Below are 27,319 nucleotides of genomic sequence, written 5' to 3'. Positions count from 1 at the left end.
ATCCGTCTCTGGGAGGGTGGGGGGGGGGGTTGCTCGAACAAGTAAGTGTTTGTGCTGGGCCAGTTGGTGTCTGGTTGATGGAACACAGACAACACACTGAGGAGTTTGTGTATGATCAAGAAAGATAGTGGAAGATAGAGACGGGGAGATCTTTCGAGACACAGAAACAGAGACAGTGAGATACAGGGTACGGAGATAGAGTTCACATTCATGACGCACATCCCCAGACTAATGTGAGTCAACTGGAGCATAGAACAGTTTGTCCTTATCTTACTTCTAGGAACTTTGGAGAAAGTGCAAAGAAAGACCAATGTACCACATCTTTCCATTTTTGACGTTTTTTTTAATGATTTAAAAACAAATACCCTGACCCTGGATATAGAAACGTACAGTAACCTGGATGAAAAAGTCTTAAAAACAATTCTTACATAGCAACTACTATAAAGACGTTGGTCAGTTTCAGGCACTTGGAACCACATACAGTCTTTGTTTGTCGTGCTACACAAGGAAGTATTTCTTTGGTCCTTTTTCCCGCCCAGTCAGGTCAGCCGGAACCACAGACAGAACAAAAAACAGCTTTCTGGTTTCATAACAAGTATTTACATTTCATTAAAGACCTGACAAGAAACAGAACTGGCAAAGTTCCTCTGTCACATATCAACCCTTCATGTTTTTCCACACATGCCCACATTGGTTATGAAACGACATCAGAATAAAAAGGTATAACTGTAATGGCTCGAATGAGTTTTTTTTTTTTTTTTTTTACAGCAGTATTAATCAACATAACTTAGTGGAATGGTTTTGATATAAAATTTGGCAAAAAAAGAAGATACTTTAGTTCTTTTTTGTCCAGGATGGGCCTCAAACCAAAAAAGCCCCGTTGCTACAGAGGTACCGAGCACTCTAGTGAATGTTCAGCTTACATGAAGTTAAAACCAAAAGCTCTCCAGACATCCTAAAAGTTCTTGCTCAGCTGCAAGGCAGCCACGTTTGATAAGAGTTACTGCATGTAGCCATGGGGGACTGAACTTGTGCCACATAGTAATTGCTGAAGTTGACGTCTCTGACATAGGGAGCGGGCTGGTAGTAGCAGGTGATGTTGGACAGAGCTGGGATAGCGTTCTGTTCGGCCATAACGCGCAGCGCCAGAGCGGATATAAGTGCCAGCGTCTGCCTGCGCTCGTGGCCCATCAGACACACAGTGCTTTCGTCCACCACTTGCCTCAGCGTCACCAGGTACTCGTAGCGCTTGTGCTCAATGCCCGCAAAGTGGTTCTGCAGATACGCCTCCAGTTTCCTCTGCTGCTCGCTTATGTCGGGGAAGTCGATGAAGAAGCGCGAGCACATGTAGCGCTGCATCTGTTTCATTTGAGCCTCGGAGGAAGGCCGGAAGCCACGCACCAGCAGGTGGCAGTACTTGAGCAGCCCGCCGCCCCGGATCTCTTCTGGGCTGCGGGTGGCGATAGTCCTGGAGAGAAGGTGGCCCAGAGCTTCCTCGAAGTCCCCGTACATGCTCTCCCCCTGCACTGTGGGGTGGAAGGTCTCGGACATGGCCGTCTCCGAGCAGCGGTCGAAGAGCAGCAAGGAGTCCAGAGTGATCTGGAAGGAGTCGACGCTGAACTCAAACTGCCTTCTCAGCGAGTCCACGAACTTCAGCTCCACATTCTTGCCGGTGTTGTTGGACAGCGAGATGAGGCTCCAGCGGTCCGTCTCGTTGCAAACTTTCACCAGTTTCTGCACGTACGCTTCCTTCAGGGCGAGGGCTGTGATTCGGTCCCTGCACACCCCCTCAGGCAAGAAGTCCACCAGGCAGTCCAGCACCACGTCCTTCACCAGCCGGAAGGTTTTGTCGTCGGTGAGGCTCAGGCCGAAAATCAGGTCCAGGTCTTTGTAGCCGAGGCCATTGTCCTGGTGAAGCACGTGGCTGGCCGCTGAGCCGTTCAGCTTGACGTCGCGTACCACCACACCCCGCTCCTCCAGTCGAGCCCTGACCACCTGAAAGACACAGAGATGGAGGAAAAACTAAGTGATTGGTATCCAAAAAAAAGATAACAATCAGAAGAGGCTGACACAGAAAATACTTAGACAATATTCGTCTATATTCTGACTTTTAACTGATCTATTCTGGTCACAACATCTATTACATATCTGGGAGAGGAATCCCTTTTCTGTTGCTCCGCCAGAGATTTCTCCCCTTGTTTTCCCCCCATTAAAGGTGTTTTTTTGGGGCGTTCATTATGCAAATCCAGGGTCTGAGGACAAAGGGTGTCGTATGCTGAACAGATTGTAAAGCCTCTTGAGGCAAACTGTGATTTGTGATTCTGAACTAGAACAAAATTGACTCGACTGAATGCAAAAAGGGGAGCTGCTCTCCCCTTACTGCTGTCATTTGAACAAAAAATCCATGCTAGAGGATTAAACTACTTGCTTTTTATGGATGTGTGTGCTTATCTTTGACTCTGATAAATGTAAGCATTTAGTCATACATTTCGTGACTTCTTGAATTTTGAAGTTTACATTAAAAACGCTCCAGGCTTTGAGAATATTTGATGGCAGGTGAATGCAGAAGCAACATGCAGAGTCATGGAGAGCCGGTGGCAGATTCCTGAGGCCAGCAGGTTGTCAGTATCTTACTGAAGGACACTTTGTCAAAACATTGGCTGCTTATAGGCTGTGATTCTCCACTCAGTGGATGGCATCATTTACCATAACCAATGCCCTAGATACTGTGCTTCTAATGCTGAATGCCTGATTTAGACTTATCTCTCCACATGCGAAGCACAAGCAGCATCAGCACAGGAGAGATAAACCGTGGAAAACGACAAGTCCGTGCGCGTCTGCTGGAAGAGGCTCCGAACGTCAAAAAAGAAAAACACGGTTCAGCTGTGAACTTTTAAACTTGTGGCCCATGATCGTATTGAGAAAACATGACCATGTTGCTGTCATCTAAACAGTCTTTTGCAAGGAAAAAAAAAACACACCATGCTGCACTGCTGTGATGTTTGGGGAAACTGCTGAGCTACAGACAGCTGAGATGTTTATGCTTCCTGTCTGTTGCATCACTCAGACGACACAAAGGGATAAAAAAAAAAACAGCCAAACAAGGCCGATTCTGAAGAAATCCAAAGCACAGCTGTTTGGTACAAGCAAAAACTCCCACTGAGCCACACTGTCCTGCCGTCTGTCAGTAAATGCAGACAGACATCTCTCCACCAGGTAATCCTGTAACAGTTTATTTGAGAGACTGAGAGACTGACAGTGTTATGTATGTTCTACGTTTAATACAACAAATCCCTCTAAGGAATTTCTTTAATCTGATATCTTTATTCTTACATATTTGTTATTGTTATCTTATTCAGCAACTGACTAAAGTCACACAAACCACAAAATTAAAGGAAGTGAGATGAGGAAGTTTTTTTTGATGTTGCAATCACTTTTCTCTTCATTTGGCTTCACCTGTTGTACATTACAGGAATCTCTTCAGCTTCCCCAAAGTCAGGAGTCCAACAGGTCTCATTTGCTTCCTTCAAAGAAGTCAGCCCTGATTTCGACATCTCTGCATTAAGGAGCAGGATGAGGTCTAGAGTATTTAGCAAGGACGAAGCAGCTAGCCTAGCTATGTCCAGAGATTAAAAAAAATACACCTAACATATTCCAGAACAGACTTTTGTTTAATTTGTGCACGACAGAAATGTGGATTTTGGGTTAGTTACAGCACAGAAGCCAAAACCTGTGCTTACTGATCACGTCTGGCAACCTGCACGTTGGCTGCAGATGCTGCACGGAAATGATGGAGAATTCACACACTGTCATTTCAGCTGTCCCGTTTGTGTAGGGGTTAATCAAATGAGAAAGAACGTGCAAATAAGACAACTTTAAATTTGTAGCGGGCATATTTTTGAGCTTCAACAAAGCCATGCTAGCTTCTTCCCCCTGCCTCCATTCTTAATGCTTAGCTAGGCTAACACCCGAGTTCAGTCGTGCACTGAATACACACAGGAACGGAATTGCTATCAATCATCTCATCTCGCAAGCAAAATAGTGTATTTCCAAAAGGTTGTGACACAAAAGCATTTGAGTCAAACTTTTAAGGCACGAGCAAAGTTCATCTGCTAGTTTTCCGTCACCCGAACCCTGGAAGAGGCCCTCAGAGACACAAACGCTTCAAGAATATTAACAGACAGTCAAACAAAGACAAAGCAGAGGCGACACATCGCTATGAAGCAGTCAGCTTTGCAGGGTGAAATTGCTCAGGGTTTCACAGGGCACTGGACAGCACTGCAGAAGGGATTTTTAACCATGCAGCAAGGGAAACCCACAGCAGTATTTGCTCTGACCTCACACTTAAACAGTTGGTCCAAGTTAACAGCACGCCATAATCTGCCCGTCTGGGGGTCCTGAACGGAGCGCATGAGGAAGCACAGCTCTGCCACCCCCACCATCCCCGTCCTTCAGCACTCATAAAACAGGCTAGTACATTTCCCACATGACGCACCAGCACCTGGTGAGCCGAGCGGAGGGAGACACTTCCGCCGACGTTTGAGCGAGAAAGACTTGTAAAAAGAGCCGCAAACACACCCGACGGTCTGGTGTTGACAACGCCTTGGCGACACATAACAGTCTCTCCACTCTCCTTCTCCAGTCTCAATCGTTTCCTTGAGTATTTCATTTAAACTGCGGCGTGAATGTGTTTTTATTATGGCAGTTTGAAATGACCCAGCCGTTTACCAGCCCATAGTCCCCTGGACGCCAATGAGAGCTCTGGGCAGCGATTCAGATGATCCCTCTGCCAAGGAAATGGCGACAGCGAGAGAGGAGTTATGAGTCCCTGACCTTCGCATTCACTCCAAAACTAACCCAGCCAGTCAGTCGTACAGTAGCTTGGCAGGCAGCGGGGGATGATGATGGTTTTTCCTCTGATTTGAAAAGCTTCCTTGAATTTCCAAGGCACGGGTGGTCATTTCACCTGTATGCTCAGACCAGAGTGAGTCCTGGGCTGAAACGTGATGCTATTGCACCCCTGAGAGATGAATGTTTTCAATGAAGGATTTGTTTATCTGCTTCAAGAGTTCAAACACGTTTTAATGTCCTCGACGGCTAAAACTTGATTTAATAGGATTTTATAGTAGGAACCCATCTGGAGAGACTTTTGCTGTGTTAGATTCATGAGCCAAGATGAAACCTGTGGCAGGGAGAGAAATGGTGCGAACAGTCATCCTCCTCCTGTATGTTTGAACTGTGATAGTGTCTTTTGGTTTAGTCGGAGAATCAAGTCATTCCCCTTTAGCTGAGTGGCCCAGCAACCAGCCCAAGAGTCATTAAATGACCATAATTAGGATGTTTAATACCGAGGTCACAAGCCCAAGTCCCCCCCAGTACACCCACTGCACCCTAATTTTTAAAATTAATTAGATTTTATTTATTCAGGTAAGAGATTAGTTTTAGTTTTTGTAAGTACTTGTCGTGTATAGATTTCAATTCATTTCATGGAAAATCCAGTCGAACAGATACTATGAGCACTGCACTGTTTGAACAAAAGCCATGAACAACAAAGACGATTACAGGAAGTGAAATGAGGAGGGTATTTTCTGATGTTGCAATTCGTTTTCTCTCCATTTGGCTGCACCTGCTGTGCCCTACAGTAAACTCTTCAGCTTCCTCATTGTCAGGAGTTCAACATTTCTCATATGCTTTCTTCTGAAGACCCATTTCACATCCGTGCATTAAGGAGCAAGATGAAGTCTGGCGTGTTCAGCTCGGGGGAACAGCTAGCCAAGCTCCGTCCAAAGGGAGATAGTACACCTGCAGCATCCCTGAACTGATGAAAATCATCAGGCTAAACTGAATGCTCGGAGGTTACCTCCTCTGGGGAGCACTGGAGCATGTGGTGTCTTCATGTTGCTCTTTCTCAACAATGGCCTAGTGAGGGGTTGGTTTACAGCCTGGCGGGGGCCACGGAGGAGTCAGGCGACTGGTCTTCACTTACCACAGTGATACGTTGTCAAGCCTGACCCACAAGCCCAGCGTTATTACAGGCACTAATCCACTCTCCGCATTCTGCCTCAAATCCAGGCCACTTTCTACCATCGGGGGAGGCGGAGTGCTACTTCCAGTTTGGGAAAAAAATTAAAAGCATAATGATTAAAGCAGAGATGTATCTCAAATACGTAATGTAAACAGAACTATTTAGTTTATATATGATAGCCTGCAGAGCTGGAAAAAGAGGCTCAACTCTTGATTGGCTACCAAGAGATGAACAAAAACACATCAGCACAAACCCACTCAACAAATGACGAACTGTGACACATAAATCAGATTTCTGTGTCTGCCATCATGTGGCACATATGTGCATGCCCAGGGCCTCCTGAGGTACAGCCTGCTGAGGGAGCATTATGGTCACCAAACACCCCGACTGTGGGGCTGATGATCGTCAACGTTAAATGAAATGGAGAGCGCCGAGGTGTAAGTAACAGTAAAAGCTTTCCTTCACTGCTCCCATGGCTCACTCGCAACCAGACCACAAACAGATGTTATTTAAATGTGGCGCTCAGACAAACCCACCACTGGGGGGGGGGGGCAGCACCTCTGACTCTTTGGGAGTGTGAGCCATTGGTCACCTTACCCAGTCTGTGGCGACAGCTTTGGCTCCGAAACCACCTCTATCTGCCTTCAGGTAGGCGGCTGCATCTGGTGGCTAAAGCAAAATGACAGCAAAGGAGCAGACTGGCGGTTTCGCATGTTTTAGCCCATTCACCATGAATCACGGGTACCTCACATTACTGTCAACCATTTTCCAAAACATATCATCGTGGATTAGATCTGAATGTGTTTTTTCCTTCCTTCCAGGCAGCCACTGGTTTCCATTCATGCCCATATGGTATGAAAATCAACTTGCAGAGACTTGAAACCTGCTTGACATATTCCATAACAGGGAACGTAGCGTCTGCTTTAATTTTTTGTCGAGATAATGGGAAGACTTTTCAAATCAGTCTGTGCTGATCTGATGAAATTCACAAATGGTCAGCTGTGTGAAGTATTGGCACCGCCAATTCAAACTTCACCAACAAACTCGCTTTCTTAAGAATCTCCAGGTTACACACAAAAAACAGCTCTGGGTTTCTAAAACAACCCATCCACCATGCTAACATGGTACCACTCCAACGGGACAGATGCTGGAAACAGAGGGAAACCTTTGGTGCCTCTCATCACATATTGGGTAACCCGGGGGCTAACTTTCCAAAAGCTGCTCTTTCAAAGTTTCCCAAAAGCGTGCTCTGGCTCATGGAAAGAAAAACGTTCGGGGTCTCTGTTGTCTTCAGGACTGAGCAGTGAAGGAAAGACATTAGTGGGGATGTTAAGTGCAGATGATTGGGCCCTTGTTGATTATAGAGGTCTTTGAAATGTTGTGTCTGTGAGGGTCTTTCTTCCCCACACGATCATCACAGAAAATATGAATCACTCAAGTGAAGTTAAATGATGTCCAGGAAAACTGCAGCCCAAGCAATTCCTTTTCTGTTTTATTTCAGGTGAACATATTTTAACTCAGCCATTATCTCTCGCTCATCTACACAAGAGCTGCCAGGGAGCAGAAGCATTAGTGAGCCAGTGGAAAAGTGCAGTCACAGTGTTAGATCATCCTGACTCCTGCGTCGGTGTTAAGAGCACGAGTGATCAAATGTCTTTTTGAGTGGAATCGGCTCTGCCACAAATCCCCACTGCTGCGCAGACGTGTTTTCGGAAAAGCAGCCGCAATCTGTGCGTCAACACAAGAAGGACGGACGCGAGGGTGCTTTATCCACACTGTGAGAGCAACGGGTGAATTCTGCTTTTCAGAAACATCCACTGAAAAGCGTTCGTCTCAGCATGCACGTGCATGCGGTAAAATCTCACTTATGTGACAACGTGCGGAGACATAATCAGATTTTTTTTTTCAAAGTGACTCCAATGCTGTACATACAATCAGCTAGTTATTAACAGGTAACTGATCCCAAAGATGTAGAGACACTGAGTAGAACAAACAGAATGTGATCATTTGTTCATCCTTTTAGACATATACTCAATTAAAACTGTACAAAAACAATATATTTAATGAATCTGATGCAGCAACGCGTTTCAAACAAGTCGAGACAGGCGCAACAAAAGGCTGGGAAAGTTTCGGAACGTTCCAAAAACACCTGTTTGGATCATTCCACAGGTAAACAGGTCGATTGGTAACAGGTGATAGTATCATGATTGGGTATGAAAGGAGCATCCTGGAAAGGCTCAGCTGTCGCAGGCGAGGATGGAGCGAGGTTCACCACTTTGTGAACACATGATTGGATAAAGGATGTTTACTACATGAGCTCAGGAACACTTTGTAAAACTGCTGCCAGCGAACAGTTTATTGGAAAATGATCACATTTTGATTTTATTTTAGTTTTGCACAGAGTCCCAACTGTTTTTGGAGTCAGAGCTCTAACTGAAACACAACTTTTCACTCGCTGCTATTTTATTGAACTTGTCAACATATGTGTGTAAATATGTGCAGTGTTGGGCAGTGAGTGTGTGTTTGTGTGTATTGGGGGTGGTGTCCCTTTGTCTTTACATGATTCAGGACTGATTCTATTGAAATGAAATAGAATTGATTGCGTGTTAAATCTCACTCAGGAAGTATACCACAGCAAGTAAAACTGATGAAAGTTAAACAATTTCCTGCAACAACAACAAAAAAAAGTACAACTTCTGCTCAGACCGATGGTTTTATTGCCCTGCTCCATCATGTGCTGGACACTTCACTTCAGAGGTGTGGTAAAGACATTCAAAGACAGAGGGACGGATGCGGCGGTCTCACCTGGACGATCTGCCGGGGCTGCACGGACAGCGTGGGGAAGTTTCCGCGGCCGTGGATCGGGACGCTCTCCCCCAGGATGGAGTCCAAGCGCCGCACCTGATCCCAAGACAGCACGCTGACTCGCCGACTCTGCTCCGAGGCATCACCGGAGGACATGACGACCGGACCCGACGGGACGTCCACGGAGTGCGCGGGCAACGATGAGAAGAGCAGCAATCCCCCCCAGAAGACCCGGCGATGTGAGCGCGGGACAGACGGCGTCTCCTCTTCTGGGACGAGTTTTCACAAACCTCCTAAACGCGATGAAGTGACGGGAAATGTCCACAGCAGAAAGTCCAGTCCCCGCAGCCTGTCTGCCTCTCAGCCTGTCTCCCTCTCCGCCCGCACTGACTCTCTGCTCAGATTAGAGCCGCCTCCGGACTCACACCGGTTTTTACCCGGCTGGGATTAACAGGAGCCTCCCTATTGGCTGAGCAGAGATTTATGAGAGCTATAACATACAGACTACAATCAGCCTCCACACACACACACACTCACATACACATTCACACACCTACTTCCCATGCGTCAAATGACAGCTTCAAGGACTGTAGGAAATATGGTAATTACTAGTTAAGGGCTGTTAAAGGACGTGGTTCTCTGGAACCAGGCACACGAGGCTCCAGTCATGTGTCCCGGTCGCACGCTAAACCGGTTTTTTGTGTTGTAAGTATGTTGTATACACGCTGAATCTGACAAAACAGTGACCTTTGAAGTGACAGTTTTATTCTGTAACGTTTTGAACGTGTTCCAGCAGTTAAACAAACAACTAAAGCATAAACTGGCCAAATACGCCGTCACCAATGAACTCCAAGAAGTTCTGTGTAAGTTAAAATGTTTGTGATGAAAAAAGCAACAGTTTGAAAATAAACGTGAATGCTTAGATGAACACTCAGCTGATCTTCATCAGGGCTGTGTGAGTGTGGTTTGATTGTTGCATTCAAACCAGGGAGAAGAATGCACACAAAAACACAAAAAGCTCTAAAAATATGAACAAAACTGTGCCAACTTTGGCAAAAAAAAAAAAAAAAAAAAGTGTGCTGATGTGAGAACTAATCACTGATGAAAAGCTGAATGAGAAAAAAAATGTTTTCAGGGTCTTTTGATTGTGAAGAATTTGTTGAGACGTTTCAGCAAATGTCTGTTTACGTTCAAGCTGGAGAAAAGCAGGAAGTAAAGTGTCAGTATTATAGAACGATGAAGTCTGTGTGGATGGATGGGTCAACTTAAACGTTCCATAACCATTTTTATTATCAAGTATTATTTTAATCCAGACCAGGACAATTCCCTGAACCTTACCCACAGCAATGCCACATTATAAGAGGGATTTATTCTTCAACAGGGGTTTGTAACGGCTTTAGAGGACGCAGACAGTCGTCCTGCCGATAGTGGCGTCAGATGGGGAACTGTGCGTGTGTGTCCTCAGAACTCATCAGAGGGATAAATGTAAAAACAGATGTTGAGATATTTCACTGGATGAGTGGAAACTTGACCCGCTGGTCAAATTGGACAGAGGTCAGGGACGGACTCATTTTCAATGGAGTTTTAATGTCTGTGCAAAACTTCATGGCAGTCCAACCAAACAACCAACACACCAACTCTGAGACTCCGAGAGCCGTGCGATGAGCGTGTCTGCGAACAAGCTACTGACCAAGCATCAACTGCCCGTCAGCAGCCCAGATTTGTCACCCGACATGAACCTGCCATCTGTTTAATCTCTAACCTCACTGATTTGGAAAGGTTTTTTATATCTGATGGAAAAGTACAACATTTATTTTATGGAACTGTATGTTTCCATCCAAGGAAGTATGAGAAATTCTTCATAGCATAAAAAATGCCAATCAGATGTTTTTCCATAAGTGGATCAAATGCTTTCACCTGCTAAGGCTACAACAGAATACACAATCACAAGGAAAATGGACAGAGCCTTTGAAGGCCTGGTTAGAGGCTCGTTCATTCCTGGTTAATTGACCTAGATCAGTTTCAAACTGCTGAGAAATGAGAGTGAGTCAGTTGTCAGGCTGATCATGTGGCGCCTCGTCACCATGCGTCACTGTTCAATTTGCTTCTGATATAAACATCATTAAAAGTCACAGTCACTCACGAGCAGAGTCCCAGCATGCAGAGTATGTTAATGAGCAGCGTGTTGTGGGGATGTTTCACATACAGCGTGTCACTCAGCAGTGGCTCAGCTGTCACTCCAGGTAAACAGCGCCTTTGTGTGCTAAAAATAACACCACAGCATAACTGAGGGCGTGAGGATCCGCTCCTGCCTCACACCCACACGCATTTCAGTAACACTTTGAAACTCCAGCCCCAGGTACCCAACACCAGGTGTGGGACATTTTAAGGTGCTCTGGCACATGAGTTTGGAAAGTGGTTTCTGTGCACAATGATAGTCCATAACATTAATGATTTGTCAGTACAAGGTGTCCAAAAATTGCTTGTTGCGTGCATGCAGTATTGCTTAATGATATGGAAGTCAATGGAAACTTTATATCACGTTATCTACAATCACAGCACTGGTGGACTGTGTGAATTCACCAGGCTTTTAGTGTAATCTAACGTTTACCAATGAACCAGGTGGGAGGCAAAGTGAAGACAGACCCTCTAGGTGTGAAATAATAACCACGCTCAACAGCATGTTATACAGCCCACATATATCCAGACAAGGACAGCAAATTAAAAAAAAAATGTCATCCTCTCGCTTATTTAATATTTCTTTAAAGGAACACCATTACCCACAAGTGTGAGACCTTCACTGGTCAAACGCCACTAGTTTGAATGTCAATGCATTGACATGCAGTTGTCCCAACGTTGCTGTGACAATAACATGAAAGATAGACTTGACATGTTTTTGACCGGTGTTGGACCAGTTACTGTAGAGGACCACTGTGTCTACTGATCACAGTGACACCACACTGATATCCCTCTATCAAACTCCTGGTAAGACAGCAAACGAGCCGACCCCCAAAAGTCAAACTTACTGTGATCAGGAACGCTAAACTGGGTGCCACGCTGGCAAAAATTCCCGATAGCTGTAGGCTTTTGAATGCTAACAAATGAATCATTTGACTCTTCTCATAGCATGTGATGTAGTAACATAGATATTAAACCCCACTGAATCCTTCAGTGAGAGAAGACGTAGTGGAAGCTAATGAAAGCTAATGGAAGTTAGAGGAACAGCGGTCAGTGTGGTAGTGGCGTCAGGCCTTTGCTCTCTGTAACACAGGATAACAAGGATAAGATGTCGCAATATATTTAGAAAATAAACTAGAACGTAATACAGAGCAGGCTCTTTTTTCTGTCAAGTTCATTATTTTCCGCTTCTGAATTCAATAACATGCTTAAATTTAAGGAGTCATCCACTTTTTAAAGTTTACTTTCAGTGACACATGGTTAGTTTCACCAGAAAAAAAAGTAATCTAAGTTGAAGTAGACATGCTGTTGCTATGGTTGCTTGCTGTAAATATACCTTGTACAGAAGTGTGGCCATAAATTACGCCTGACAGGCAAAACCCAAGATTAAACCGCCAAAACTGAGTCCAAAGTTAGCGCGACGCGTGTGGTGGCGGCTTGGCGGACTCGTGGAGATCATGGCTGTGTTGAACATCATCTGTCGTCTCAGATGGGGACTCATTTGCATTTGCCTGATTGTTTTGTATATTTTGCGCTTCAGCGGCTTGACAGCAGCAACAATAGCATCTGCATGCCTAAAGAGGCGAGCGCGTCACTCTTATGTAACTCCATAGGGTCTGCTCTGCCTCCTCTTTTCCACTCGCGAGCACAGTGGCTTTCCTCCCTGGAAGGAAAGAATGTGTTAATGTCTCGAGCACACAGATCACACACACACACACATGCTGGACTGTAGTAGAATAATGGTGCTGACAGGTTAAACTGTGACATTTCAAAATACCCTTTTGTTAAATGTGATGAATGCAAATTGCAACAGATCTACTTATCTTGTCAGACGGATTCCAGCTACTAGCACCCTGACATTCAGTTAGATTTCCCACATAACATTTAAATTAGCAGTTCCATCCCCACTGCCCTGCCAATCATAATTTAACCATACTAATAAAATAACCATCACATGGAGTCCATTACAAAATGATGCAAAACAATCAAGCCATAGCTCTATCACAGACTCTTCTCGTTCAGAGATTTCACGGCGTGCATAACTGGTTCTGCTTTGAGAAGGACACAATGAAGTGTTTTCTCTCAGCAGTCAGGGCCTTTTGTTATAGCACGGCCATTCCTGAGGCACTATTTTGTGCTGGGCTGCCGATCCACTACTTCTTTTACATAACAGCCCGTGTGTTTATGCCATGTCAAGCATGGACACGATAGGGCAGCCCCACTCACACTAGTAAATATACCATTTATTCCAGCTGCTGTTGAGGGAAAGTGTGCTGTGTTTATGCCAGATGTGTGACCTGTTACCTGCTACTTTACAACAGAGTTAAATCAGCCTCATGTCATAACATCGAAGGGGATGATAATGAGGAGGCCTGTACAGCTTAAAGCATGATCAACAACAACATACAGGGTGAAAACATGTTGCTGATAGTGGTTCATTACCCTCTCTTTTGTCATGAGAGTGGATCAAATGACTGTGTGATGGGAAAAGGGTGTCGCTGACAGTGACAAACACGGTGGAGTATCACCCGACTCCTTCGCTTGACAGAGCTTTGGAAGGTTTAAAGAGTGTGTGTTTACGGCTCGTTGTTTTAGCTGAATGGCTCTTCTAACTTTACTGTTTTGGTTCACTCTCACCACTCCCAAGGTGTCATTTTTTGGACAGATAATAAAGAAAGTGGAGCATTTAGCAGCCAGATATTTTCTCAGGAATTGGTGGAAACCAAAAAGGAGCTAAAAGGAGATTGAATATTGGACTTATATCCACCTAGGAAGCAACCACCTGTTGCTTCCTATGTGCTGGATGACAAGTTCACCATATCAACATGGACTTCATTTTGAACTACACTTACACGGCGCTTTAACTCCATTTGGACATAAAGAAATCTCAGTTAGTGCCAAAATCAAAGAAAGTATAAAAGTATAAAATTAAGTTTTTATGCTTGGCTGTGGTAGAAAACTTGATGTTTCAATAACAGCAAACGCAACAAAGTGCGATGGAAACAGACTGAGCAAATAACTCATGACATATGTGAAGCGTGTGATTCAAACATCCACTGAAGTCTCCGCTCCGCTGCAGTGATGAAGAATACTAAACCATCAGACTTATCTCAGTGAGCCAGCTCCTAGTAATTGCATCACAGTTGTGGATGGAAACATTCATTACATTTTCTTTTGGCGATTTTCTTGAAAGTCTGTCAAAGTTTGTAATTCATTTGGATGGAAACATAGCCGGTGTTGTGTTCACAACTTGTTTCCACTGCTCCAGACGGGCCACAAAAAAAGAAGTGATTTCACTTTTACAGCAGTCTGATCTGGATTAGAGGAAAAAATACCCAATAGTGACAAGAACAAACACCCCCTGCTCTCATTTACATTATATAGCCATAAATGTCATTGCAAGCTGATTTTTATGTACTTGAGGGACAGCGAATCAAACTGAAAACATGTGCTTTGCTTCACAAAACGATTAGCAGTAATATGTAGTTTTTGCAATTTGTAGTTAATGGGCTAAAACACGCGAAACCACCAGCGTATCCTTAAAAATGAACAGGCCGTAACTCCTCAGAACTGCTACAATCTTTTCAAACTACTTTTATAACCACTGTTCCTACCAGAGGGGTCCTTGTGGTGCAAATCCTCTTATCTAATATCAGATATGTGGGGTCTGACTTAAACTGAACGCAGAAGGGATACATGCAACAGTGAATGTGAGGAAAACTTAATGAGGAAACCAAATGGCTGTCATGCTCCATTAGTGTGTTAAATCATACGTTTTAACGGGCAATTTCACATCAGAAATTATATCACATCCAAGCATTACATAGTCTGTTCTTCCATTATTTCAAAGTGACGAAGACATTCTTTGTCTGTGACAAAAGGGAAAAGTAGCTCTATTCACCAGTCTGACACCAATATTGCAACCAGTTATTTTTTTAGGTTTCTCTGTCATGTAATCAGTTCTGATCTGATCCACTGATCACACACTCAGCTCGCTGGTATACAAATCCTGTCCTTCTGAATCCATCCTGTTAAACACTGCCTCCCAGCTATCTCCCCACTCACCACAGAAACCATTAACTCCATCTTCATCACTTGTTCAGTCCCCCAAATACTCAAACTGGCTGCTGCTAATCTCCCCTGTCTGTCAAAGACTCAACGCAAAGCCCGACCTCATCTCCAACAATCTGTTCCAGCACAGCACAAAAACTGCCCTCCTCCTTTATGTATTATTATTAATAATTAACTTTATTGACTTAGTTCAATTCATGTATAAAGGCAGATAATCATACCATTTATGATAAAACAATAAAAACAAGTTAGGTAACAGGATAAGACAAGATGAAAACAACCCTCTGTTTAAAAGATACAATGCAATACAATACATGGTACAAAAACACTATTTTTAAACACACATCCCTGTCTCTTTTGGTGGAGGATATGCAGTACAGTTTGTAGCTCCTCGCTCTATGTTATTATACCGAAACCAGACTATATATACAATGATATTGTATCCACCTGTTTTGTGGACTTTCTATCAGATTACAGCCCTTTTCAATTCGGATTAGTTTTATAATGTCAGGTGGAGTTGTATAATCATTACAAGACTATGGCTGTAATTTTTGTGCTGTCAGAATCTGCTCACTCTGTGGTTTGTATAGTCATCCAATGCACCCAGGCCAGTAACAGCCCCGCGCTCTTTAGCTGTTATATAATGCTGCATTTGACAGGAAATCTGCGACCAACTCTAAAAGACATTGTTGTCAAAACAATTGAACATTTGAAGCATGTGGTGTTGTAAGCTAAGGCGTGCCATGTTCGTGTCTGAATCCAGGAAGCTGTTCTGCCAAACGGCTTTGAACACCTATGACGTTTCACGAGCGTTTATCACAGTCCAAGTACATAATGTGTCTGCCATGCACAATGGGAGCCTCTGGTTGTTTTCTGAAGGTCTGGTTTGTAGCAAACTTTGTTGGCAGAGGTGGCCGATCAATAGTGCAGACCGACGGAGAGACACAGAGTCAGTTTCTGGAGTCAGTTTCTCATCTCTTGCAGCATTTTTCCCTTGTCTTTTAAAATCAGCTTTCATATGATTGAGCATACAGCATTATGCGCTCGTCCACACCAGAAAAACCACAGTATACGTCGACCTGGCTTGTCATCTAAGAGCACCCTTCTTGTGAGCTCATTAGCTCTACTTTATTATTCCCAAATCATTTCATTCGCCAATTGGAAGCATACTGTAGCTGAGGCTTCCTAGAATCCGATCACACAAACCTCACATGTGGCATGAAAAACAATCTGAAGTAACACTATCGCATTTAACGTGCGCAGAGAGCAGTTTTAAAATCAGAAAAAGGACCAACACACGCTGGTGCCTTTTACTTGGAATTCACGCCACATGATCAGTTGAGATCAAAACGTGCTTTATGAGGTGTAGTGGCAGTAAAAACTAATGAATGCTCCATGAGGGGTAAAGCAATTTTCTCTATGGCGTCAAACAACAGGTCTAGTTAGACCTCTTGCAGCTCCAGCTCCAGCCCAGTGTCGAGTATCGGATGCTGGAGGCTGATGCCGTGCACACTTGCTGGGGCCTTTGAAGCAGCAGAGGCGCTGGTCCAGGTCCACCTCCGGGGGATAAGATGTAGCTTGTGTCAAGGTTTCCACAGTATTACAAAGAAAACACCTCCTGGGGTTTGTTATTGTATCTACCTGTTGGGTTTGGATTATACCAACTGCCCAACCACTATCTTTGTGGACTTTCTATCATATTACAGCCCTATTCATGTGGGATTAGTTTTATAATGCCAGGTGGAGTCGTGTAATTATTACAAGAGTATGGCTGTAATTTTTGTGCTGTCAAAATCTGCCTGCTCTGTGGTTTTTACAGTCATCCAGCGTACCCAAGCCAGTAAAAACCCCAGCACTCTTTAACTGTTATACAATACTGCGGTTGACAACCTGGTACAACATTCAGATTGGCCATTAATATTTCAGATAGCCTGTGTTAAGAGCTACTGTCCTCATTCTGCCCATACAGGTCCTCTGACTGATAGCTTTGTCTTGCTGCCTGTAAGGAAGACATTGACTCAATGGAAGGAGGGGATTCCTTTTTGTCCACCCTTGGTTTATAATTGGAAACAGTGGCATCATGCTTCAGCTTTCTGCAGGAAGCAAGCTGTCAGAATACATCTGAAACGGCTTCATCCAGCATGGCTGCAAGGTAGAGCTGAACCTGGAAATGACCCAAGCAAATGTTACCCGCACCTTAACGGCAAGCTTTTTACATACTTACGCATAATCAGCACTAACAGGAGACAATAAATCGGATTCAACAAACCACACTAGTAATTCTACTACAAACGGTCAATTGAGGGAAGTGGAACAACACCACACTGACATATTATCACCTCATACAGCTGTTGAGGCTAACATGTTAGCACAGGTTGCAGGAGACATTTGGATTCTTTTGGAGTTGTGCTTCTGGCCTCTTGATAGATGTAAGTCCAATATTTCCTTCAACAGCTAAATCCTCCACTATGTTGACCAGCTGGCCAGGTAGAGCACAGTGGGCTTATCAGAGCTTTTGCACAGACAACAGCTGTTGCATGCAGTTGGACACGAAGTTAGTTAGAACAGTTTCTGAGGGCCAGGAAACCAAAGACCTCTGCAGAGTTAACCATGCTATCGTCACTACTGTTGTCTGTCTGCCCATTGGCGCTAAGCAATAAGTGAGCAGGGGTTTATCTGAGAGTTTTTGCTGAAAACAGCTGTATGGTGCTGCTGGAAAGGTTGTGAGGAGAGCAATAACGGTGAGTCAAAGCATTAAAGTTGCAGGCAGTAAAACCAAAACAGCTAAAATGCTCCGTAAAGCTGAGGGGAACTGCAGAGTCAGGTGTTAATCCTCTTTGTTTGTCACTGTGATCGACTCCTTTACACGCTGTCATTTGACCCACTGTGAACAGGAAAGGTGCATCTTAAATTAAACAGTGTGATGGTTCTCACAGGAAAGAGCTGCCAGATGCCAGATATGTAGGACTTTAAACGTAATGGCTTTCAGAGTGGCTGAATCACAACTTGTGTATCAGTCAGATAAAAAGCAGTTCTGTGTTTATTCTTATTATATGAAAATCTCAAGGATCCCTTGAAACTGCCTCTTGTGGTTTGTTGTAAATATGAAACAGCGCTTCTCTAAATGAACCAAAGGTCATCCTATGTTTAGCCCCTTCTGGTCTCGACTGAAAAAGACAGGCTTTCAACATTTCTCAGAGCCACGTATCTTTCACAGCTCTAAGTGGTTCCTTTAAAAAGGACACAGTGCTGATTCAGAGTCCTTCAGCATCTAAACCGCTGACCAGCAACCACTTACGTGTTGAGTGCCCTTTGGTAAAAAGGTGTTCCAGGGTATCTTAGCTTTATGTAATCAGCTGCATTCACAAGCCTGTTCCTGCATATGAGCTCGTGTGGCATGAAATAACTTAGATCACAATGACAAGAGCAGTCTGACAAACAAACCAAAGGAAACAGAGAGTCTGGATGTGTCCAAAGGTAACAAAATTCAACTACCAGCACCTGAATACAAGCTCATGCATTTAATTCATACAAAAATGCGGTATAATTTGTAGAAAAGTTGTGGTTTTACTTTTGTTTTTCTGCTGGTCAGCTAAATTGCAACATGACTCCAGGAAGTCTGCATGCAGCCAAGTCTATCACTTGTAAAACCATAATTTTTCATTTTTCTGCTTGCTTTCACACTCTTACACGAGGTGTAAAAATGACAAATTTACAGGGTTCATGTGCAGAACTATTTCTCGGCCAATGCACTTGGAATTATAAGGCTCTTTGTAGATAGCTAGTGTCTTTAAGTTTTGAAAATTCACAAACATTGTCAATTTTTAATGAAGTATTTGAGTTAAATATTTAGAAACCAGCTGCTGTTATATCAAATTTTGAATGTCTGAATGTTTAATACCTTGGTCTATTTTGACTCTCAGCTGAAAGCAAAAGCTAAGGAGTTTCTGAGTGTTTCTTGGCTGTGGCTCATCTCTTTGTAGTAAGTGTAAGACTCAGGGCTGACCTGTTGACCCTCACCTTGTAGCATGCCAGAATTTTAGCTGTGAGCAGGTCAAAGCCGCCGTGTATATGTGAAAGCATGTCAGACTCAGGTCAAGGCTCTAGCTGCACTCCTTGCTTTTATCTGTGGGAGATTTCAAACCTTTGGTCAGAGCGGAGTCCAGATGATCCAGCCACATGGCTTAAAGGCCGCCAGTAAGACCCCGAGTTCAGCAGCAGAGCCTTATTCTCCACAGTCCTCCACTAATGTTTTCCATTAGCTGTAAGGCGCACACACAGGCTTACCTGAGCTTCAGCCCCCCTACCTGGCTCCTTCTCTCCTCTGGGAGAGAACAAAGGCCCTGTGATCCTCATTACACGCCACAGTGAAGATTGAGCACAGATGTGAGGCAGTTTACGCTCAGCCCCAAAACCCTCTTTTATTGGCACATAAATTCATCAGAGTCCATTCGTTTGATGTTAGCAGGGCGCAGTATACATCACGGGATTGACAAAGTATAGGTCTTTGAAGTCCTGCAGTGATAATCCAGGTATTTTGATAGGTTATCTGAAATCATTGCTACCACACCTTGATCACATCTCCTACAAGTCCGTGCAGGGAAACGTGCTCTCGCTGTTCAGCAGTCATGGCCTGCTTTAAATCGTTTGTCAATTAGGAAATGCTAAAATTAAACATTCACACTGTAAATGCAATAAATATGATCAGCTGTGGAAAATCCATTAGCACTGGAAGTAATAGTAAATGTGATAAAAATGTTTAATCAGATGATCTTGAGGAGCAGATGCATTAATCGTTGTGATTATACAGTTCCTTGTGTGATACACTGCAACAATACACCTTTGTGTAGTTTTACATATGGAAAGTGACTTAATGGCCTGGCAGGGTCTTTCAGGGGTGGTCGTCCCTCATTAGAGCGCTGTACAGATTTAGTGCACCCTCACAAACCTTGTGGGCAGATGATATGGGCCATGGCACTGTGTTCACAGCAGCATAGCGCATGGAAAAAACCTGAAAAATGGGGAATAAAACCTCCTTGGGGTCGTTCTTACGGGGCCCTGCAGGGGTCATAGGAAAGTTATTTATGCACTAAATTGAATTCTTGCTTTCAAATTCCTTAACATGTGCACACAAGATAATAATTCATGTTCTTGACTGAATGTTACTGGAGCTGAAGTGAAGTGGCAGGCAGACTGAGGAAGCTACACAGAACTGAACTGAACTTAATGAAGCTATAAGCTACTATTTACTTGGAGTGCAGGGCACAGCAACGCCACAGTTCTGTCAAATGTAGCAAGGTACATTTAAAGCTAGCCTAAACAACTTGCTTAATACACTGAAGCTATTTCACATCAAGAAATGTATAGTGCAATACAATAAACAAATGCACTTGCATTACAGAGCTACACTATGGGCCAATGCACACGTGTTGCAATTCAGTTAATGCTACTTAGCCGGCTGTCTGCAGATGTGCACCTAATGTTTTGTCAGGAAACACAAACAGCAAGAGCAGATGGATCAGTGTGCTGATTCGTCTGCTCTGTCTGTGCTAAAACTGGTAGCTGATAACTAGATGATTGTAATCTAGCTAGCTGAAGCATCTCATACTGACAGTCCATAGCTGAATGGGATAAACGTTTTTTTAATATGCATCACAAGTGCAGAGACATTAAAGAAGAAACAGCTGGATTTTTCTGAGCATCGTAAACGCCCCAAAATGACTCCCATTATCACAATTTGGTCCATTCAATGTAATCAACTTTGCAAAGTCTTGAAGAGTCTTGTCAGAAAATTATTTTCATGTCATTCAGGCATGCAGGGTTAGGGTTAAGCCAGCAGGAAGTCAACCGGCAAGTCTGTAGCGCACATGACCTCTGGCCTCAAAGGTCCAAGGTTACCTGAAAATATTCTCAGCACATGAATGAGGCTAGACGGAAATTTAGCTTAGCTCATACCTGGCTTATACCTTCCGTTGGTCTTATGACACATGCATGCTAATTTTGTGACTCAGGCAACGTCATTTCATGTGCACATAGTGCACAGGGTGTGGTGTCACACTTCGGGTATTTTAGTCTGGGTTCGTCAGGAGGCGTACGCAAGATGTGCATGTGAACAGGACAAACCTATTAGCATGTATTATCAGTGGGCGTGTTAGTGGCTTGTGCAATAACAATGGTGGCCACAGAAAGGTGTGTGATTAGCTGGTTATGCAAGGTGTAATCAGAGTAATCAGTTGATCTGGTGTCCGTAATGCACGACTACACACATGCTGCACTGTACCTGCTTCCTGCTTTTAACAGCGTGTTTGTTGCTCACTAATAAACCAAGCTCACAACTGACTAGTTAGTCGACACTTGGAAGGCCCAAGTAAGATGTCTGTTTTTTTTACATTCAAATCCAAAGTTCAGTCAAGTAAAATAAATCTGGCTGAGGTTCGGGTTAAGGTTGGGCAACTAAAACAACAGTATTTATGGCTGGGGCGAGGCTATGGTTATGCTTAGGCAACTAAAACAATTTTGGCTAAGGTTAGGGAGAGTCTTTGGTTATGGTGAAATGACAGAACCTTGAGCTAGAAATTAAAACTTGACTCACAGTGTTTTCTCTGTAAAAGTTGTCAATTAAAGGCCAATGTTTTTGTCCATCCGCCACCTCGACCACAGCACCTTACTGTACTTTCTGTCCTGCTATTTCAACGTCAGGCTGCTTCCTCCAGGTAATGAACTGCATTTGTAGGCAGTTGTCAATTATAAAAACTATAACAGATATTTTTGGTTTGCATAATTAGATTCATTTGGGTTAAGTAGCAGAAATTGAGAGGTTTAATTTGTTTCCCATTCACATTCCCCCTTTTTTTCTCCACCTCTCAGCTTGGCTTCAAACAACTCCTCCTTTTCCTGCGGCATATCGGCCACTCTCTCCTAATAGTAATGTGAATGCTGTGGGAAATCCAACGCTTTCCTCTCACAGTTGTTTTATTTTGACTTGAATGGAGTCAAATACGGACAAGGGGTGGAGAGCCCTTTGATTATATTTTCCCACTGGATTATTTTTACTCGCACAACACGGCTCATTGACAGAATTGCAGTCCTTTGCTCTATTTTAGGCCTCTTATTTTCTGGTTCTTGGTTGGGCTTGCACGGCAGGCCCGACCAAAGCTCAGGTCCATTTGTAGCCTCCATGGCCAGCAACTTTCCCAACTGCCTCCCAAGGTTGAAAACAAGCTCAACATTATGTCCTCTTTCTTCATAACGCATTCAAAAACATCTATTTTATTCATCAGCAGTTGCAATACAGTTTTAAATTATCCCATGTACTCATAAGTTGTGATGACCTTGACACTTTTCAGTGACTGAATGAACAGTTGTCTCTATATACAGTATAAGTATATTAAGTATTAACCCCTGCGTGCAATTTTTTGTACAGGTTTTGTAATACTGCACAGAAATTAGTAAGTAAAAGAATGAACATCCATAAAAGGAAAGAAAATCGTGTCAGAGAAAAATCATAAATACCTATCCTCCATGGTCACTGTGTGTAAATGTGAGTGCTGATCACTACGGCATGATTATTTGTAAAAGACATTGGTGAAACAGTTATCAAATCAGTACCAGACATTATGTTAAGGCCTGAAAATGAACAGAAATCTAAATAATAGTAGTAATATAAGTAGTATTAGTAATATTATATCTAATCTTTTCATCGTCTTGCTTTCAACAAACAGAGCAGTCACTCACACCTCGCCTGGAGAGCAAAATCAATGAATTCGCCGCACAAGTTCATGTGGCTGCATGTGATGCCTCGCTGCAGGAGAGAAAGCGTCTTTTCACCTGCGCGTTCAACCCCCCCGTTCGTTCAGCCGGGCTTCACGCTGGCGGACCCCACACGCCGTTAGAAGCTGAACAGTTGGTGGCGAGGAGGCTGAGGCAATGCCAGCCCACGCTGTAAAACTGCCCACAGTTTATACTAATTGTACCATGAAAATCCTGACACAGTGGTTCCGTGGCTCTACGGGAGGAGGCAGGGATATGAGAGCTGCAGAAAAAGGAATTAAAAGGTTATCCAGGAGCACCTGGATGAGAAATCCTAATTGAGAAATAAAGCACTTTTTTCTCTCATCTATTCCTCAGCAGTCCCCCCAAACTCTTTAACAAACACACTTTCAAGCTCCTATCCGGTCCACATGTGGCCTCCAGGTGCTCCATCACCATTTCCATCTTCCAGCTGTCAGACAGCCTGCCTGTGAATACCAACCAATGCAGAAAAAATCACAGCGAGCCCAAACACTTATCTGTTTTGGGAGTCTGAGATGGAAGAGATGAAGGCCTGTATGTAATGGAATTAATTCAGCAGTGGATTTGCGAACTGAGAGATATGCATGAATCTTCTCAAAGCAGCCGAAGCACTCCGGTATCTGCGCTGATGCGTTGGACATGTGACAAATCTAATTTCCTTCTGCGGAAGACGGCGCTGACCGGAGGAATTTCAGAATCTGAGTGAATCAGTCTGAGTGAATCACACACTCTAGTAAATAAATACAGCAAGCACAAAAAACTGAACTTGCAGAAACCGCTGCCAGAGGCGTTGACGAATAGACAGACTAATCAGCGCGCTGGATGAAACGCACATGATTATAGTTTACAGACATGACCAAGCAGGAGGCAGCTGGCTCTGATCGGGTTCAGTCAGGAAAACATGGAGATAGCAAACAACTGAATCCATTACACGGAGCAAACATGAGCAACAACAGGCTCACACAGACAGCGAGGGTCCTGCCAACGGCTGCTTCCTCCAATCTCAACACACTTACACATATAAAACGCTTCAAAACAGAGCTATTTTCACAATTCTGATCATTGAAGCTTTGTGCTTGTGTCACCGCCTTGACATGATAAAGACTACTGGCCCATTCGAATAACATCAGAGTTGGAGGTGGGGAATAAAATATTCACTTAGCTCTCAGTAATTTAGCCATTGTTCAGGGCTGCATTTTTACCACTGGGATACAACAAGCTAGACTTTCCACAGGGCAGAGCCAAAAACCTCCCCAGGGGACCACAGCAGAGTTGAAGTGGAGGTAAGGAGGGGGAGGCGTTAGGCAGAGATACTGTGTGAGGTCAGTTTGAGGCAAAAATTGGCCTCTTCTCAGAGCGATAACTCAAATGTTAACACACAGTCATGATACCCTTCAGTGCGACTCAGTTTCCGTGGATATCGTTGTCTCTGTATCATTACAGTGAAACATCCATAAATCTGCTGAGAACTCACAGAAAAGACGTTTGAGAACTCATCTGAGTATCATCACATTTTAAAGTTTTATCCAGTGAGAGCTGTGTACATGAGAACGCTGCAAACAGGGTATTCAAACAGCCCTTTGTTGTGTGCTCTGATCTAATAATCAAGTTTAAAACTGCTCTCTGACATTTCACCCTCCAGCTGATGTGACCCTTCCTCACGCCTCAAACTCCGGTATTCATCACAGTCCGCCTCAGTGTGTGTCCAGATGTGGGTCCATTCAGTGAGCTTGTCAGGAATCCTGCTCTGTAATCCAGAGGACCTGAAGCCTTGTGATTTTCAGGTTTTCACCATCACTAGTCTCTAGATTAGAAGATATTAGAGGATATTCCTGTGAGGCAACTGATGAGGATACCCCCATTCCTAACCCTATCATCTTCAAGCCCAATCGCTTCAGCTTTTTCCATACTGTGCACCCTATATTAAAGACCTTCATATCGCTCTGCTCTCAGCTCCTCTTTCAATTACTGTCCTCTGACTGAAATGGAAGATATGATAGATAGAAATCTGGGAGGTGAGTTTTTCCACTCCTATGTGCTGTGCAGCTTTCATAGAATTCAAATAGCTTTTCTATTGAAAGCAACTCTTTTTTGCTCTATTTAGCCAAATCAAAACAAAATTAAATACTGGGGTCACAAGATAGTGATGAATCTAAAACACTTGGTTCTGATTAGGGAAGACCGTGGTACTTGTAACATGCTGAAAAAGTCAGCAGTGGCCTGAAGTGCGAGCGAGGAATGGGAGGCCCTGGAGTCAGTCTAGTGCTCTGTGCGCCCAAGAATTCATCCGACCTCCTCTCTGCAATCTTTTGCTGCAGTGGAAGAACTTCACACCAAATCTGAAAGTAATTCAGGCACCATTACAAAAGAAAGTGTCCTCCAGAGGACGAAGAGATTAGTCGCATGTGAAAGGAATTTGTATGAGGCCTCACAAAGAAATATGATGAGTTTCACCGTGGGTGGCAGCACAGCTGGACAACAGCAGCAACATGGACTGTGGAGACACCACAGAGGAAGACACAGTGAGGACAGGGACAGCACGTATTAACAGACAATTCTCTATGTGCCAGTTTAGCCATCCAGCCCTCTTTTCTGTCTACGCTACAGTAACCATCTAGTACTCTTATAGTTATTGTAGAAATGCATGTTGACCCATTAAGACCAAGCTGAACAGTATCAGGCATTAACTCATCCTGGGCCGTTCGGCAGGTCAGACAAGGCAGGTTAACCCATTCCAATCAACAGCAAACGGAGGTTCATCAGACATTAGTGTCAGTATTAAAGACATCAGCTCTCTCACCTGAGCCAGTAAGGTTTATGCTTAAAAGCAGGCTGATATGCAGTGTTTCACTCACCGCAGCCATCACCGCTGCTCTGCTGTGTCTGTAACCACACCCTACAGTGATGTCACAGCCTACCGACCAGAGCCCGGAGAACACTTCTTCCTCATTAGAGCAAGGTGAGAAGTGAAACAACTGCAGAAAAACAAGATTTTTAGATGGTCGATAGTCTTCAAGCAGTTTTTATACACTGAAAGACTCTATTCTGCTGGAAGCTTTCAGTGAACAAATGAAGGCTTTGAAAAGTCAGCCCATGTCAGATGAACGTTAGCTGAAACCAGAAATAACGACATGATCAAGTTCTGGAAACGTTCCCATTCCTGCCTGTGATCCTGACTTCGACTGCTGCAGAGAGCCTATACTAAATGAGAGTTGGTCACGGCATCTGATGAGATGTTATCAGAGCCAAGGAGGTGAATGCACAGTAAGGGGTGATGAAAAGCTTTAACCTGGAGCCTTACGCACAGACAAAAAACCCCGCTCATTAAGCTGGGGGGGGGGGTCTCCTTGGCAACAGCACTGTGTTTTCATGACACAGCCATATACAGCAGACAAGGGGAGCAGGAAGGGGAGAGATCAGCAATGTTAAGCGGCTGTTCTCCATAAACATTTATTTGTTCTTCCAAGGAACTAATTAAACATTTTCTTGGCCTGGAGCAACCTAATTTGTCTTGACATTCCTAGGACTGTATGGAGAGAGGGGAAGCCCCACTTCCCCCTTCAGCTGCACACATGTAAGACAGACAGGTAAACTACCAGTTAGCTGCAAAAAAAAAAAAAAAAAAACACCTGTTAAGATATTATACTGCTGGTTTTTAGTGCTTCATATGATTTGTCTTCTTTACAGTACGATAAATTCACATGTTTTAGTCATAGCCACACAAACAAACGTTGTGATACATGACATCATATGAGGGGTGCCAGCGTTAGCCAAATGGCTAACTTCAACTGCTACCCATAGGTCATATGTTAAATTAGCCGTTAGAAAATATACAGTGACCTCGTCATTAACACATTAATGGATTTTTGGCTACTTGGGGGGCAGCAGAACGAACTTTAAAAACAACATCTGACATACCTTAAAAAGTTGTTGCTGCTAAAACGTTAGCATATAGTGGCCTTTCTGAATATCTGGAAAACAAGCAGCAACATTCAGAATGTAAGTCCAATATCTACCCTCCTTTTAACTCTGTTTTGGTCTCCACCAACTGTTGAGAAAAATACTTGGTTTTTAAGAAACTAAATGTTCGAGGCTACTTTCATCACAAGCCAGTGGCTAACTGTGCGTTTCCATCATGATGCTGGGTAGGGAGTGCACAGAGGGCTTATCAGAGTGTTTCACTGAAAACAGCTGCCAGCTGGAGCTGGAAATGAGACTGATGACAGCGGCAAGAGTGAACCAAGAGAGCTGCCGTCCATCAAACCAAATCAAAAAGCTAAAAGTATCTACAAAACTTCACAGAGCTGAGGGGATCTGCGGAGTCGGGTGTTAATTTTCTGTAATTTTCTTACAGCTTTAACACTATGGCTCAAAAATAGTCTTTCACAATATCATTCCAGATCACTGATGCAGCAGATAACTGGAGCATCTGGTAGTAGTTTGTACAAC

General features: G+C 43.7%; 1 protein-coding gene across 1 annotated transcript; it reads right to left on the bottom strand.

Moving 5' to 3' along the window:
- Positions 1–328: 328 nt before the first annotated feature.
- tent5bb (terminal nucleotidyltransferase 5Bb) lies at positions 329–9,308 on the bottom strand. The gene is made up of 2 exons (XM_041955393.1): positions 8,831–9,308; positions 329–1,995 (listed from the first exon to the last, which is right to left on the bottom strand). Exons 1-2 carry the CDS (start codon positions 8,984–8,986, stop codon positions 970–972), a joined length of 1,182 nt encoding a protein of 393 aa, XP_041811327.1. The 5' UTR covers positions 8,987–9,308; the 3' UTR covers positions 329–969.
- Between the last annotated feature and the right edge of the window lie 18,011 nt (positions 9,309–27,319).

The sequence above is a fragment of the Chelmon rostratus genome, chromosome 16, assembly GCF_017976325.1.
Source record: "Chelmon rostratus isolate fCheRos1 chromosome 16, fCheRos1.pri, whole genome shotgun sequence".
Classification (NCBI taxonomy): domain Eukaryota; kingdom Metazoa; phylum Chordata; class Actinopteri; order Chaetodontiformes; family Chaetodontidae; genus Chelmon; species Chelmon rostratus.
Note: the sequence above shows the minus strand (reverse complement) of the source record. Positions and strands in the feature narration are given on the sequence as shown.

What these genes read in the sequence shown, in the direction of transcription:
- tent5bb (XM_041955393.1), bottom strand. Translation starts at nt 8,986, where the DNA reads ATGTCCTCCGGTGATGCCTCGGAGCAGAGTCGGCGAGTCAGCGTGCTG. An exon ending in AGCCCCGGCAGATCGTCCAG is followed by an intron (nt 1,996 to 8,830) that starts GTGAGACCGCCG and finishes TGTGTCTTTCAG; the next exon opens with GTGGTCAGGGCTCGACTGGA.